The 16,947-nt window shown below is 40.1% G+C and overlaps 2 protein-coding genes across 3 annotated transcripts in view; both read left to right on the forward strand.

Annotated features, from left to right (window-relative positions):
• Nucleotides 1-8,065, forward strand: part of LOC124147945 — a 67,957-nt gene extending 59,892 nt beyond the window's left edge. For both annotated transcript variants that reach the window (XM_048399543.1, XM_046518803.2), the window contains exons 10-16: nucleotides 265-2,408; nucleotides 2,772-2,908; nucleotides 3,676-3,803; nucleotides 4,139-4,221; nucleotides 4,878-5,038; nucleotides 5,782-5,906; nucleotides 7,044-8,065. In XM_048399543.1, coding sequence (XP_048255500.1) covers nucleotides 265-2,408; nucleotides 2,772-2,908; nucleotides 3,676-3,803; nucleotides 4,139-4,221; nucleotides 4,878-5,038; nucleotides 5,782-5,906; nucleotides 7,044-7,242 — 2,977 coding nt within the window. In that variant the 3' untranslated portion in view covers nucleotides 7,243-8,065. The remainder of the gene's footprint in view (nucleotides 1-264; nucleotides 2,409-2,771; nucleotides 2,909-3,675; nucleotides 3,804-4,138; nucleotides 4,222-4,877; nucleotides 5,039-5,781; nucleotides 5,907-7,043) is intronic.
• Nucleotides 8,066-12,028: 3,963 nt separating this feature from the next.
• On the forward strand, nucleotides 12,029-15,875 carry LOC124147946 (inhibitor of apoptosis protein-like). Its single transcript, XM_046518804.2, has 2 exons — nucleotides 12,029-12,189; nucleotides 14,889-15,875. The coding sequence occupies exon 2, from the start codon at nucleotides 14,906-14,908 to the stop codon at nucleotides 15,815-15,817; it is 912 nt and encodes a 303-aa protein (XP_046374760.2). The 5' UTR covers nucleotides 12,029-12,189; nucleotides 14,889-14,905; the 3' UTR covers nucleotides 15,818-15,875.
• Nucleotides 15,876-16,947: the final 1,072 nt, after the last annotated feature.

The raw sequence follows: 16,947 nt of genomic DNA on the forward strand, positions 1-16,947 counted from the left end.
AGTTTAGTTCTAGGAGAAAGACACATATATTGTAAATATATACCTGAACAAATTGGTAGGCCCATTACTTTGCTCTCAAATGAACGTTTCGTGGTTTGGCGATGGCATCCACGTTTTCTCTCCATAACTCTGTTTTCAATACCAGATCTTGAGACTTTAGTTGTTACGGGTTTTCATTTTACTGATGATGCAATATGTAAATATTTATATTGTGGAATAGTTTTTTTGTAATTGGAAGAGTATATAACAAACCTATTTTAACAGCTATGGAATGGTGTCCACAAAACAACCGAGATCTGACCCAGTTGTAAGCCATCATCCTAAAGAATCACCAGTCGTAAGAGATGGTCCTAACGAAGTTATTGATACAAGCACCAGACCGCAAAGCAAACTAGAAGATGAGTCTCCCAGCACGAGTGGGAGGGATGAAAACCAATTGGACATCCCTGATACACAGACTGAGACTGGGACACCTAATGAAGGTGCCACACATGATCCACCAAATGAAAGCCAACAGGGAAAATCATCAGCTGAGGGAGACAATTCAAAGGGAACTGGTTCCTCGATTGTGGAAGAGGAAAGAAACGAATGTTTGGATGATGCAGCAAAAGATGAAGGTGAAGAAAAGAAAGGTGATGAATCAGACACAGAAAACCCAGCTGACCGGAACAACATGGAGGAAGCTTTTGTGGATACTGCTATTCCGAAGGAGGCATCGAGCACCGAAGAGCCAGAGAAGACAAAGACTGATACTAACGAGCAAGAACAAGACGTAGGTGATAACACTAGGCAAATGTCCGACTTAGATACAAATAGCAAGAATCAGGAAAATGATACAGATATGAAAGAACCTTCAAGAAGATCCGAAGATGTAGGAACGATAGGAGCAAAAGAAAATGATACTGATACCACAAGCATAAAGTCAGTGGCCAGTCCAGAGAAGCAGGAAAATGATACAGATATGAAAGCAGCTTCAAGAAGATCCGAAGATGTAGGAACGATAGGAGCAAAAGAAAATGATACTGATACCACAAGCATGAAGTCAGTGGCCGGTCTAGAGAAGCAGGAAAATGATACAGATATGAAAGAACCCTCAAGAAGATCTGAAGATGTAGGAACGATAGGAGCTAAAGAAAATGATACTGATACCTCAAGCATAAAGTCAGTGGCCAGTCTAGAGAAGCAGGAAAATGATACAGATATGAAAGAACCTTCAAGAAGATCTGAAGATGTAGGAACGATAGGAGCAAAAGAAAATGATACTGATACCACAAGCATGAAGTCAGTGGCCAGTCTAGAGAAGCAGAAAGAAACAGATGGTACTGAGGGACAGGTGCGACCTAAAGCTGCTTCAGACGAGGAAGAGAAACCACCTGCGGAAACACCCCATTCTGGAAAGTCTGTTGGGAGTGAGGAAGTACCAAAGGATACCGACAGTTACCATTTAATGTCAGGAACTCGTTCCCCTCTACATGGGAGTACAACATCTGTAGTCAAACCAAGATCAGGTTTGGAGGAGATGCAAGTAGGAAAACCAGAATTTCCTGGTGGAAACAAGCATGTTGATTCTCGTATGGGCAGCTTGAGTAGTCTTGGATCTGGAAAAGAGAAAGAATCGTCAAACAAAGCCATAACTTCCAATAACCACGTCACTAAGTCATCATTAAAGGGCAGCCAGATTTCCATAGCTAAGAGTGACAAATCTGTTGACAGTGTGAAGTCGAAACTATCCATACATTCACAGAAAATACCCAGAAAACAAGAAGCTATGATATCTCCTAGAAGCAGTCAAGGTCGTTTTTCCCAAACCCCATCTGGACGCAGTTCTGTAGAGGGCAGCAGCACTAAAGGTAAAGCAAGACAAAAGCAGCTTAAACAGACAAGGAAACAGGAGACAGAGGTTAAGAAGGCAGCAGCAGTATTATATGATAAAGCCAAGAAAAGGAAATGTAAAGTCTCCTTTGTGGTCATGCTCAGAGCTAATGAAATTGACAGTTATGAAACTCTAGTTGAATGTACAATGAAAGATGCAGATAAGCGTGTCACATTCTGGAAAACAGAAGGGTTTGATGACCAGAAGCCCAGTTACCCAACACAGGGAAGAAATGAGCATGATATAATCCCCAAAACTGGGTTCAAGTTTTCTATCTCAGGAGCAGCAGAATGTTTAACAGGACCATTATTGGAATTTCACCCAAAAAGAAAAGATGACAATGTTCAGATATTTCCACTACACAGACTTACGTCTGACAGCAGCGAAGCCTTCGTGGATATTACGAAGAAGCGGGATCAACGTATTGATAATGCCAAAGATGAGAAGTTCGGACAAGTTACTCTTTACTTAGATGGGTATGATGGCAAGAAGAAGAAGTCTCTGAAAGATGCCAAACATGACAGCAGTTTTAAGGGTAATGTCACTAATACTGAGTAAAACTGTCTGCCAATATACCTGTAATGGCTTGTCTGTATGACATTTGCACTACATGTAAGGCTGTTAGAAAAGCTATCTGTGATGCTTGTTTTTTTCTAATTCAAGTTTTGATGGAGTTTGCTCATTTGAATGATATACCAATAGTCACTGTAAGAAAAGATGTATTGAAAAAATACGTCAAAGGTCTTTCCATAATCATAATATTAAATACATGTGACAAAATTCTAAATATAAGGACATTATGCGATATATTGCAAAACAAAGCAGAGAAGAAAATTATATGCTTTGTTTCGAGTTTTTCTTTATTGGTGTCATGAAAAGCTTCAAATTTTCTTTAAAGGTTTTACCAGTGATAATTTTCTGGAGAAAATAGCCAAAGAACTGACTGGTGAATGGTACAAGCTTGGAATTCACCTGGGTCTGGCGAAGAGTATTATTGATAACTCTGATGAGGTCAAGGGAGACAAGAAGTTGAAGGTACAAAAATCTTTTTGATGCATCATCTTTAAAGAGAGAGGGGCGGTCTGGTAGCCTTGTGGTTAAAGCGTTCGCCCAAGACCCGGTTTCGATTCCCGACATGGGTACAATGTGTGGGGCCCATGAATGGTGTCCCCCGCCGTAATATTGCTGGAATATTGCTAAAAGCGGCGTAAAACAACAGTCACTCACTTATAGAGAGAGTGGGTAAGTGAATGGATACAAGGTTAACTGTTTTGTTGTATTGTGTTTAACTTGTAGGTTACACTAGCTGGAAATATAGGCCATAAGGCTTTAACATATTAGTCAATAACCGTTTTAACTGGACGAGACAGATAACGATCTTTCGACAATCATTTAAAGATTAGAGAAGACATATACAAATGTTCAGGTTCTGTTTGTGTTGATGACATTTCAGAGATACATCCTAACAACATTTATTTGGATCATGAGGGGCACGGGTGGCCCAGTCGTCTAAGGCTCCGCGATTCGCTTTGCAGAGTTGCGTCCCTTGGGCACGCCAGAAACCGATGATTGTGGGTTCGAATCCCGGTTCGCCCCGATTATGTTTCTAGGTTTGTCAGCACCATACCCGTGCTCGTGGGTTTCACCGAAGTGGTAAACGTCTGAGACCTGCATCACTTCGGGCTTTCCTCCCACATTAAGCAGACACGCCGTGATATGACTAGAATACTGTTAAAAGCGGCGTTAAACCCAACTCACTCACAATTTGGATCATGCAAGGCATTGTTTATTTTGTATGTCAGATGTTGATACTGTGGCGAGAAAACTGCAGATACAGACAAGATATGGGTGTCAGGAATCTCACTATGGCACTGAGGAAGGTTGGAAGGAATGACATCGAGGAGCTTGTCATGCAAGAACTGAAAACATGGTATCAGTTCGCTTCCTCTTAGTTTAAGATTCCTAAATGCTTATCACAGCCAGCAAGGTACACTGAGTCCTGGTGGTAAAGGTCAACAGTAACTTCCCAAAACCTCGGGGAATTTAGGTAACAAAGCTCATATGAAGATGGTAACTGATCTGAAATGGCTGAAATGCAAGGACGTTCATTGTAAGTCAGCTTAAGTGCATGTCACTTGACTGTGTAATTTATGCTTTCATAGGAAGATGTATTGCAACTTTGTGGCGTGTTCTTGTGCAAACATATATAAATTATATATTAAAGAAATGTGCAATCATCATTGTGGTTGAATGTATATGCTACAGGATGGAGAAACACAAGACGAGAGATGATAGTTTCTGTACCTGGCTGAGAGCAGCTTTAAACGAGGACTGGATAATCCCTAAAGGTGAGATGGCGTTTTGGGTGTGTTATTAATTAATATTTAATGTCGTTTCCTTAGAGTTGTCAAGAGTAGTGAGTGAGTGAGTATGTTTTACACCGCTTTTAGCAATATTCCAGCAATATCACGGCGGGGGACACCAGAAATGGGCTTCACACATTGTACCCATGTCGGGAATCGAACCCGGGTCTTCGGCGTGACGAGCGAACGCTTTAACCACTAGGCTACCCGACCGCCACTTGTCAAGAGTAAACAAATGTCTGTAAATATGATAGAAAACACCAATGTATCCTAAATGTTCAGGGAATGATCTTAGGCTGTGCAGAGTTGCGTTCGTTTGAAGGGATTGTATGCCCAGATTCGCCCCGACTATGAGCCTTGGTATTTCATCAACGTACCTGTGATCGTTTGCTTGACGTCTGAGACGTTCACCGCTTCAGGTTTCCCTGCAACAGTTGGCTTCCACGCTGTGATGTAACAGAAATATTGATCATGGCGGCGTTAAACACAACCTTCTTACCTTGCATTGTAAACTTGACAAACCAAGTTGACACCTACAATCCCCTACGGGATCTGCACCATTTGCAATACTATAATGATAAAAAAAAGTTAAAAGGGCTAGAGGTGTACGTTCTTCTGACATTCAACATTGGGTTACACAGGTGACCTGGAGCCGCTGTCTGTTGCCTTCATGATGAGTCTGGTCGAGCAGGTCGGCATGGAAAAGGCCCTTGTCCATCGTCTCGATCTTCCTACACCGCAGATTAACAACATTGAAGAGGACACGCGTTTCTACCCAACACCAGAACGCAAAATGCTTGAGGTAAGAAAATATATTTTTCAAAACCAAAATGTTCGAATGATCGTGTGTGGTCATTCTTTATTATAATTGCAATTGTGCTACCATTCCTGAAATATTTGGTGAGACTAACAGAATTACCGTATTCGACGTAATAAGCGCTCCGCTCTAATAAGCGCCCAAGGCGATATTTGTTAATATATTGGCTAGTGAACAATCCCAAATAGCACCCCTTCCGATTTATCAATGTACACAAGACATTTTTATTAGTGTATGATACGCCTTCGTGTGTTTTATGCACCCTTAATTATGGGCAATTACATTCTGGAAAATATATCTGTCGTGTATAACACGCACCGACTTTTCTTTTGTATCATTTAAGGCTGTCAGCATAAACCACGAAATTTACGGTCTTTCAACTGTTTTTTCTCTCACTATAATAATATTCTAATAAGAGCCCCCTATTTCCAATTTTGGGAGCGCCCTAGGCGCTTATTACGTCGAATACGGTAACCTTGAATTAACAGCTTCATTACATCACTAATATGGGCGATATGCATAGGAGCTACTTGATCTGCGTTCTAGAATAGTAAAGGCCCTGGTCTTTTCAGTGATTTTTCTTTAATACCAAACATGAGGCTGCCAAAAAAGGTTATTCTACAGACAATAAAAATTATATACAAATTCAGTCAATATTTGAAATGTCAACATACAGGTGAGATGTATCACAGCGTATCACATGCATACGTTTTACCGTATACTTATAGATGGTACTGCAAGCCAAGACGAGATACCAGTCAGATATAGAGTTCTTCAAGGAACTAGACAAATGCCTTGGCGAGCTTGGACTCACTGAGGTACAGGACTGGTGCAGAAATACTACAGCCGAATGGTAAGTAGTATCTGCTGATCAACAAATCTATATTAGTGTGGGACACAGATGCTGTGATGTTTAAATCCACAAACCCATCTCCACTGGACTTGTTACATATTCATCCCGCACGATGATTGATATCTATTGGAACAGGAAATTTTTACTTGTCTCGCAAACATCAGAACTTTTATAGTGATTAATAAGGAAAATATCTGTCGGCGCCCAAGTAACGGCACGCGTGCTATGCAAGTCCTGCAGTCCACCGAAATCTGCACGGCAGTCATTATGTTGTTTATTAACCGGATGTCGATTTCGTTACGCGATTTTGATTGGACTAGACATAGACTCGTTAGTTCAGTCAAATTGTAACTCCATTATTCCTGCCTAGATCGGCAAGGGTGGTAACTGGACTTTTATAGTCAGTTAAATCCTTTGCCTCGGGAAGATGCTCTTGGGGTGATTTCTACCTTTTGATTTCACAGATATTTCTTAATAACTGGCCCATGTAGACAGGCAAGATATTATAATGCTTTATTACCTACTGTTGGATACATGATCAATTGACTTGCCTTTGCATGTGTTTGTGACGTGTGCCACCGCTCGGGAAGGTTACGTCATCTTTTTGCGAACAACTACTATCATCACTAATTAGGACATAAATTTGGATTCGATCTCAATTTGTGAAACATATTCTGCTAAGTAATACATTCTGGACTCACTGTAGCAGATTCACTTCAAATTACCCATCCCGCTCTTGTGTCGCACACCATTCATTTCTTATTTATGTCATGAAATTACTCCGCTATTAGAAATAATATGTACTATTATACAAAGGAATATCACAGCTTTACATAGTAGGGTGGAACATCTGCTCAGGAATACATAAATAATTCAGTCTGCACATACATTAATCTCCTGATCTGGTAGATTAATTAATCAATACGGTCAATTTCAGTCAGCTACTTATAATCTAATGATTATAGTATTGCTTACTGATAGTATTCACTTGGCATTTGATGTTTGTAAATATTTTTCTTATTTATTAATTGTCTGCAGTTGGTATGTCATGTAATATGTTTTCGTGTGTTAAAAGCGGCATTAAAGTCACCCTTTGGCGTGTTAGCAAATCCGTCTCATTTTGTATCCCGTTCCCAGGTGCTCTGTGCAGGACGACAATGTAGGCTTTGCGTTTGTGGAACAGCTGAAGAGTTACCTGGACGAAGTGGGTCATCAGTATCCCCCTGTAGAGGATCCAACCGTTGTGGGTGATGATGCTGCCCCTGGGGCTTCATCAGCAGGTGGCATAGTCAAGGATGACCATGTCACCGAAGAACTGTCGACTCCATCTGTATAATGTCCAGGGGTGTTTTGTTAGCTTCAGCTGTATTCACTGCACTGACGATCTGGACTTTCCTCCCATTCAAAAGCTGTTCAATGCTGTGTTAAACCAAACATACTCATCCTACTCTGTCCTCGTAAGGAGCGGTGGGGTAGCCAAGTGGTTAAAGCGTTCGCTCTTTACGCCGAAGACCCGGGTTCGATTCCTGGGTACAATGTGTGAAGTTCATTTTTGGTGTCCCCCGCCGTGATATTGCTGGAATATTGCTAAAAGCGGCGGAAAACCATACTCACTCACTCACTCACTGTCCTCGTGGACCAGTAATCTGTTAAGGGGGCACGGGTCTCCCAGTCATATGAGACTCTCCAAATCACCGATCAGAGTTGCGTCCCTTGGGCGTGCCAGAAACCTATGATCGTGGGTTCAAACGAAAGTGGTTAACGTCTAGGACCTACAATACTTCTGTTATTTCTCCCATATGAAGCTGAAACACCGTGATAGAACTGGAAAACTGTTCAAGCCGCGTTCCACCATACTCACTATACCATCTGAAGGAATATATGACTGCATGTAATGTTGGACATCTTTTGGATACAGTGAAGCTCTAAGTGGACATTACTTCATATCCAGAGTTTGTAAATCCATACGATTTAGCTTAGAACGGTACCGTCCGGATTAACGAGGTCGAGTGTATCGGATATGTATTCGTAGTACCTGATGAGTGTTACATATGCCATGTCAAATATTCCAATTACAATTCATAAATGTGTACATGTTGTATAAGTTTACTTGATGAAGATTTCTTGCTTTAATAAATAAGTCATATTGTCATAAGTCATTACGTTTTCTAGTTCTATGAGTATACAAAGTGGTTCTAACCTTTTACTCTAAATACTACCAAAAAGCATTTAATTTTTCCTTTGTTTTCTCTAACGTGAAATGAATTCGACAAAGCATATAGTCACATGAATATAAAGGTTTTCGTGTAATTTCTACACACATACGTCACACGAAGCAGATCAGAGGCTAAGCAATTAAACTGATCACCGATTTGAAGCTTTTGATATATCTAACGGAAACCGCCATTTTTGTTTCCTTAACAACTCATAGCGCCCTTCTTGAAATGATTCTGACAATGACATATCCCAAGTGTTTGGCGACCCTGTCTGCCGTGCAGGCACATCATAATCACTAACATGAAGGTGACCAGTGAGCAGTGTGGTTTCAAATGCAGGACATTTGGATTTAGCTGCAGGTACAATGCAACAAGACCACCTCCGTGGTCTCATGGTAGAGCGTCCGCCCGGAGAGCGGAAGGTCGGGGGTTCAATCCACGACCGTGTCAAAGACGTTATAAGATGGTACTTGTTGTTACCCGGTCTGGCGCTCGGCATTAAGGGGCTAAAACAAGGACTGGTCGGCTCGGAGTCACTATACTGTGTCTGAGTGGGGTATTCATGTTAAACTGCGGCATGGTATCTCAGTGAGCTAGCACTATAAATCGGCATCAGTCCGGACTAGTACAAGCAGCCACACACATACACGTACATGCACGTCGCTATATAAGTGCAATAATCTTGGACGCGACGTTAAACGCCATTTCACCTCACCTACAATGCAACAAAATAACAGAGATTTTTTGTTTCCAACAAAAACAAAGTCATTGGCAACTGCCAGACTTTATGCTCATTCTTAGGGGTCCTAAAACCAGTATGTAAATGTTCGATCAGAATAATAAAAGACATTGATGATTACATATATTACCCTACACTTATAGATATAACACTTCAACAAAACAGTTTAAAATTTCATTGTTTGGTATTTTCCCCAAAATAAGATTACTTTGCGTACATGTTTTGGGAAATATTCTCGCATGCTTTCCTGATCATTAATGGAATGTTCAAAGGTCGAGACAGTAACAGCTGTACATATGATACTGGCCCGTGAAGATCCGGGTAAGAATTGGTCTTCAGCAACCCATGCTTGCCGTAAAAGGCGACTATGCTTGTCGTAAGAGGCGACTAACGGGATCGGGTGGTCAGGCTCGCTGACTTGGTTGATGCATGTTATCGTATCCCAATTACGTGGATCGATGGTCATGATATCAATCACTGGATTTTCTTGTTCAGACTCGATTATTTACAGACCGCCGTCAAAAAGCTGGGGTATTGCTGAGTGCGGCGTTAAACAACAAACAAACAACAAGTGATCGGAAATAAGAACAAGGTGCGGCCGGGCCTGTCCCTCACACACATTACATAGCCTGGGGGTCATGTTTCCTTTCGTAACAAAATGTAATAGTTGGACAAAAACTGGTACCTTGCTTCTAGTTCGAGGTGTTTGATCTGCGGTAGTGGGTGCCCGGTATCTCAAGCAGTGTGGCTGATAACATTCCAGCTAAGTGGTGGGGAATCCCAGTATCAGATACAGTTAATACACTAAACTGCTTACAACGAACTCAAAGGGACCAGTAATTTTAGTTCGTTATAAATATATATACAGCATATGTACAGCAAACGGTCGGGAAAAATTCAGTTCGTTATATCCGTCTGTTCATTATAAGCGTGTTCGTTATAAAAGTAGTTTACTGTATGTCAAAAATATTGTTAGTGTGCATCTTGGACGTCCCCATCCCCTATCATCGAAGCCTCTCTAGGCTAATATATATAATTCTTCCTCGTCCATTTTTCCCTACTATCGGGGTACTTTTCTGGTTACGGTCTATCATTCGTAATAACATATCTGCTCTGTCAAAAGCATAGCTGACAAGAAATACACCTTTCTACATAGACTCGAAAGGTAAATAAAAGCGACAAAACTCTTTCCATAATCATCATCATCATAAATCCTTGAATCGAAACCGAAGAATAATTATTATTATTATAATTATTATTATTATTATTATTATTATTATTATTATTCCTTCAGCTCATTCAGAGATGTACTGTCTTCCGGTTCATCGAATTATTTCAACTGGTAATCACTCATGCGACAGCCTATCCCAAGTTCGTCTGGATTCTCGATCAGATCAAATTCGAAGTACGCGTATACTAGTTCCAAAACGTAAATGAAGATCAAACTCACAAAATGCGGTCTGGTGTAAAGTGTATCATCGAAGGCAAAAGACCAATGACAACGCTGTGTAGTGTCAACCATTGGTTTGCCTCGCCCAGACCCAAACAACATGAACAGTTTCATTCGCTGAATCTCGAAATGAGTAAAAGAGTAAAAGTCTCGATGAAGAAATACAGTGATTCGAATAAAGGCATTGTCTCAAACAATTAATTGGGGATGACAGGGTAGCCTAGTGGTTGAACCGTTCGCTCGTCACGCCGAAGACCAGGGTTCGATTCCCCACATGGGTACAATTTAATGTGTGAAGCCAATTTGTGGTGTCACCTGATATTCTTGGAATACTGCGAAAAGGGGCGTAAAACCATACTTACTGAGTCAAGTACTCGAATATTTAATTGCTGTATCGACGCCAATACTTAACAATATAATATGATAAAACCACCCTGAAATATTTTACTTGTTTTGACATTTACAAAATATATCTGTCATTTCATTGGTTGAGAAAGGGTTACATTACCTTCTTTAAAAAAAAGTGATTTAGCCAATGGGCTCAAAGGAGAGCAAAATGTTCAGCCAATCAGCGAAAGCGTAACGAAAAGCGTGTTGCATCTCCTGTCACTTTCTTCAGTTATTGTTGAATTTGTTGGTTATTGAAAACTTACTGATTTTTGTTTGTTTCCTAGAGTATGTAATAAAACAATTATTGAACACAATTCGGCTTTAATCAATATCACTTTCTTGGGTCCATAAAACATGATATTGCCCCAATGACGTTAAACCCATACTACGAACACGTACAAATATATACTAGTATCGTATATGTTCCGGACACGGGAAATCTGTTCACACAACTTCGGGCATGTAGTGGTATGCACAAAGGGAGACAACCAGAGGGTGCATGCATGGGTACCAGACAGGAAAGAAACAGGTACTGTGCCCAAACAGCTAAGTCCTCGATCTTACCTCGTAAAGACTGACGACGGAACCTATAGGAGGAATAGACCTGACATTAACTTGTCACCAAATGTTCCTGAAAAACAAGTTCCGAATGTGCCTGAAAAGAACACTCACCTGAACCAATACCTCATCCATGTCTGAAACAAACAAATGACTCCTCAGTTTACATAACACGATCTGGCAGAGTCTTAAGAAAGCCAGATAGATACTAAGACTTTCTCTCATATAAAGTTTGACAAGTGAGTCAATATTCATTGGGTATGGTTGAGAGATTTATTATTCTGTAACTCTAAGGCCATGGGTATGCTAAAGCTGTGTTGTGTGAGTGAATGTTGATTTGTTTTGTTTATATGCATTATAATGTTTCATTGTCCAGGCACAGTTGAAAGTTAACAGTATTGTTAACTTGCTTTCTCCTGGAAGGAGAGATGTAGTGGTATGAACAAAGGGAGACAACCAGAGTTGTCCTGATGTAGCCCTCAAGAATAAACGTGTCTCAAACACACTCCTGCGTTCGTCCTGATTTTGAAGGAATAACTAACATAACAGGGCAGGCCTTTAGAAAACCCCTGCCGGTATATAGTAATAGCTAAAGCTTACATGATTTACGAATTTCCCTTCACACATTCCCATGTTTTTAATTCAACCGAAAAAGCTACGATGTGTTAAGTTTCCAGTAATGGCCGACAACTGTGGGAAATCCCCGTTCCTAAAATAGACCGTGACGTAACGATTGCGGGACGTTACGACATTCGGTCCATTTTAACATGTTTAAAATAGCTACAACTACTGATTGGTAATATTTTCATCATTCACTGAAATATCCGCGGGTATTCAATTAATGTACCCAGTTGTATGACTTCAACTGACACCGAAGTAAGTAGAGTAAGAACAGCCAGCTTCAAGTCTTGCTCAGACAGAGAGTGACAGGTTATGTACTATTTACATAATTTTCTTTCGTATAAATATTATGAAATAATTCTGTATACAGAAATACAGCTGATGTAACGTATGTATTTGAGTAGACGAGTTTTTCCATTATTATTATTGTTGACGGATTTTTCTACTAATCTTATTATTGTTGACGGATTTTTCTACTAATCTTATTTTTATTTTTTGATTATTATTATTTTTATTATAATGGATAATCATGAAATATACTTCTTAGTGGTACTATTATAAAATCGAACTGTAAAATCACTAACATGGAATACATCTGTAAAAACAAATATTGATTGGAAACGTACAATGTATTGGTAACAGTTCGGTCTAAATGAAAGACAAGAAATGATCAATAGTATATGTTGTATTCTGAGGAAACATGTTTACATGGTTTTTTTTAATTTATACTCATAAAAAAGGACATCACATTTAACCTCTGAAAATCTGTGTTTCGTATCTGCTCCGAAAAAAATATTCTCACAAATCTCAAAGACAATCCGAATAACCGATCGAGAAAGGTATACTGACTAAGAGAATAATATTGTTTAGTGCATTACCAACGCAAGCAAAAGCAGTCATAGCCTTGTGCGGATAAAATGCAAAAAGTATATTGTTCCATAATTCTGGAAAATATTATTTCAACCAAATTGTTTTAAAAAGTCACATGTAACATGTTTTAGGAAATGTAAACTTTGTAGCGGGCATTGTAACTGAAATTTCATTTTGCTGTGATACTATAAATAAAATAATAAAAATAAATTTCTAATGAACAAGCTTCTTCATAACAGTGTCCTAATGCCTATGTTGTAAATAATAAGTTTATCCTCATAATCAATCACGTAGTTCCAGTGAGTGAGTGAGTATGGTTTTACGCCGCTTTTAGCAATATATCACGGCGGGGGACTGCAGTAACAACCATCCAGTACATCGTACCGCATTATTGGGCCTTATCTGCATCTTCTATTATCTTCTATTATTATCCCTTCGCCTAAATGAAGTCACCTACCCTTTGCTATATCTGTGCGTTGCCAAGGCAGTAAGTGGGACCTTTGTGTAAATAAAGTTTGCGTTCGTTTCATAAGATTTTTTCCACATATGATTTAAATTCCGATGTTTGAGCCATAAGTTGGGCATTCAACATTCGTTACAATGACAAAGTCAGTACTGAATTACATAAGTGAAAGAAATGTAAACTTAATATTACTGAAGATAAATACCATTTCCTTTTAGTTTGTCCATTTGATATGGAAAACAGAAAGCTCTACGTCACAAGCTACGCTTACAAGTATTCATCACCAGCAAAATCTAATCAACCAGTAGCAACAAAAAATGTTAAGCTAATTAAAAATATTGCTATATATTTGAAAAGAAATCTGCCTGTATAATGCATCACAGATATTGTATTGAGATATTATAACAGTTGTCCTATCTGTCCGTGTGCAAAAAGTTATCTAATGTATTGTATTGATACTGAATAAACTTCTTTTTCTACATCTTAAAACTACAAACTACAAACGTACAGGGTATTTGCTGCGAAACCGAATTTAAGATCAAAAGTTTATATACATAAGTTTAGATTAAATATTGTGCTTTATAGTTTAGTCATATTTTGGGGACCGCCCCCGTGGTCTAGTTGTAGAGCGTCCGCCCGGAGAGCGGAAGGTCCGGGGTTCGATCCCCGACCGCGTCATACCAAAAGGCGTTAAAAGATGGTACTTGTTGTTACCCTGTCTGGCGCTCGGCATTAAGGGGCTAAAACAAGGACAGGTCGGCTCGGAGTCAGTATACTGTGTCTGAGTGGGGTATTCATGTTAAACTGCGGCATGGTATCTCAGTGAGCTAGCACTATAAATCGGCATCAGTCCGGACTAGTCCAAACAGCCACACACACACGTGCATGGACGTCGCTATATACGTGAAATAATCTCGGACACGACGTTAAAACCCATTTCACCTCACCTAGTCGTCTTTTGGCCTGTATCTCAAAACTACCCCGTACCCCTACCCTACACCACCATCCGTCCACACTGAGCTACAGAAATGTTTGTTTCTTCTTCCCCACACCCTGAGAACCACTCCTAAGGGCATGTTACGTAATATGTAAATATGGCACTTAACTCTGCAATTCTAATAAAATTCGACATTTTACATTGTGAAGGATGTTTCTAAAATATTTATAATTTTTTTTTACAATTTCATTAAAATCAGATCTTAGTTCTCCCTACCGCTAAACAAAGATCTGAGGACATCCCATTATGGGTCACGTCAGACCGACCTTGCGCGAACCTTGACTGACCAATGGAATGACCAATCAGAAGGCAGCTTTCTCGTGCTTTACAGCACTAATTTCAAATTGGCGACTACGCTTCGCAACATATTTTGACAAATTCTCGATTACAAATTTGAAACCTAAACAAAAGAACATTCTGGAATGGCTAAGAGATGGTCTAGATTGTATTGATCCTGTCGTTAAAACCGTAACTATCGTTCGGAATACCCCGTGTTAAAGTGTTCGAGTTTGTATGATTAGAAATCACATTCCGACTGTCACTTTCATGATTTGGTAAGCGACGCTCTGATTGGTCGGATGAAAGGTCGTTCTGACGTGACCTCAAATGGGATGTCTTCAGATCTTTGTTTAGCGGTAGCGAGAACTGATTTTAATGAGATCATTGTATTTTTTACAGATTTCCAACAGCCATTGATGAGTCATCTGTATAGTACCATGTCAGGAAGTACCTTCAAACACAGTTTCAAACAGGACAACATGACACACAACGGGAGACCTCCCAAACATGTCAAGTATAAGGAGTACCTGGAACGTTTGGGATCCTTTGTCGCTTGGCCCATAAAGTACGTCCCGAAAACTCCGGAAGAACTTTCAACAGCCGGGTTCTTTTACATCGGGTCAGCTGACCGGGTCACGTGTTTTCAGTGCGGGATAACTCTGCGAGATTGGGAAGCAGAACACGATGCTGTCGCGGAACATAAGCGTTATTCTGCCGAATGTGAGTTCATCAACAGAGCAGACATGTCCGATCTTGGGGTTTCGGAGAGGAACACAATAGGCTTCCATTTACCATCGGGCGCTTCAAACGTAGTCAACCATGTTGAAAGTACTGCCGCAAGACAAAGCAATACTGGGAGCTTTGAATGTTTAAGCGCTAGCCACGTGCCAACAGGTGCCTCAAACATTGAAAGTACTCCGAGAAGTGCAAGCAGAGTCAGTAATGCCGAGTCTCTGTTCAAAGACCTGACCATCAATGGCCACTCCTATGCTAATCTTCCTCATCCTACCGGGGAAAGAAAAACGGCCCCCGTCTCAAATACATCTGCTTCTGAGGGAGAAGGACGCGGGTACATGAAGTCGGACCAAGTCGTCACTGCAGTACAAGAAACACCTGACACGTCTAAACATCCCCTTCGTCTACTTCTGACCGAAAACAAGCGTCTAAGAGAACAGCGCACGTGCAGGGTGTGCAGAAACAAGGACGCCGCCATATTGTTCCTCCCCTGTGGTCATCTAGTCACGTGCCCCGACTGTGCAGATACTGTGCATGACTGTGTTGTGTGTGGACAAAACATTCTTGGTACTGTCAAGACATATCTGCCGTAAACTAATGGTATCATCGCATTGAGACTTCACAATTACGGGTCGACCATTTGATTTCTCGGGCAGGGGGGGGGGGGGGTGTGCAAAATATCGCGAGCAAAGCCATAATCTTTGCCATCGAGACATGTTCATGATAGAGTGTATGCCTGTAACAATTATTTATAAATAATTATTTCACATCTTCCTTTTCAAGTGGGGCGGGTAGCCTCACGCTGAAGACTCGGGTTCGATTCCCGACATGGGTACAATGTGTGAAGCCCATTTCTGGTGTTCCCCACTGTGATATTGCTGGAATATTGCTAAAAGCGGCGTAAAACCAAACTCACTCACTTCTTTTCAAGTTGCCACATCATGCATGCGACTGTATCGTATCCTTGGTCATCGTTATTGTCTCAACTTGTCCCTTATTATAGTTTTGTATATATAAATGTTTGAATTTTACCTCTAATGTCGCTGCTCTCGACCTGAGCGTAAATAAAGTTCAGTTCAGTTAAGAATGAACTGTAGTCAGGTGCTGTCCATCAACGTACGTTGTATATTGTTCTTATAAGTTGTTTTATATTTGTTATTCTACTTTCAAATTATTATAATATGATAACTGAATATATTTAGATTTTTTGTGTATACTGATATTTATTAATAAATGAGAACCGTTTATAAGATTTGGTATTTTGTTTGTTTTTGCAATGCACCTAGGAACCATAATATCTTTAAACAATCTAATATTTTGAAATGTGCTTATTTTTAGATTTATTTAATCAGTAATGTAAATCCCCATCTGGAGGATCCCGGATGTATAATTGAGCCTGACACGTCGTCTTCTATATATGCATTGTAGTAAGAAAGTAGGATCTGTACAAGCGGAAAATGCGTTCGTTGTGAACAAAATCCCACGACTGAAATGTTTCATGTTACCCTTTACCCCCTTTGTATTAACAGTACCCGGATGTAAATGCCATGTATGACAAGTGTCGGGCGAGTTATTGGCAGGTAAAGGGGCAAAGCAACACCATAGTTTGAAGGCTCCGTTGAGAGTATTGAGTGTAAACTTTTATGTTTCCGTCGAAATGCCGTTTAGCCAAATATATTCTTCTAATATTTGTTGCTAACTCTAGTGGTTTTCACTATGCATG

Source organism: Haliotis rufescens, unplaced genomic scaffold, assembly GCF_023055435.1.
Source record: "Haliotis rufescens isolate VD_foot unplaced genomic scaffold, xgHalRufe1.0.p SCAF_2, whole genome shotgun sequence".
Lineage (NCBI taxonomy): Eukaryota > Metazoa > Mollusca > Gastropoda > Lepetellida > Haliotidae > Haliotis > Haliotis rufescens.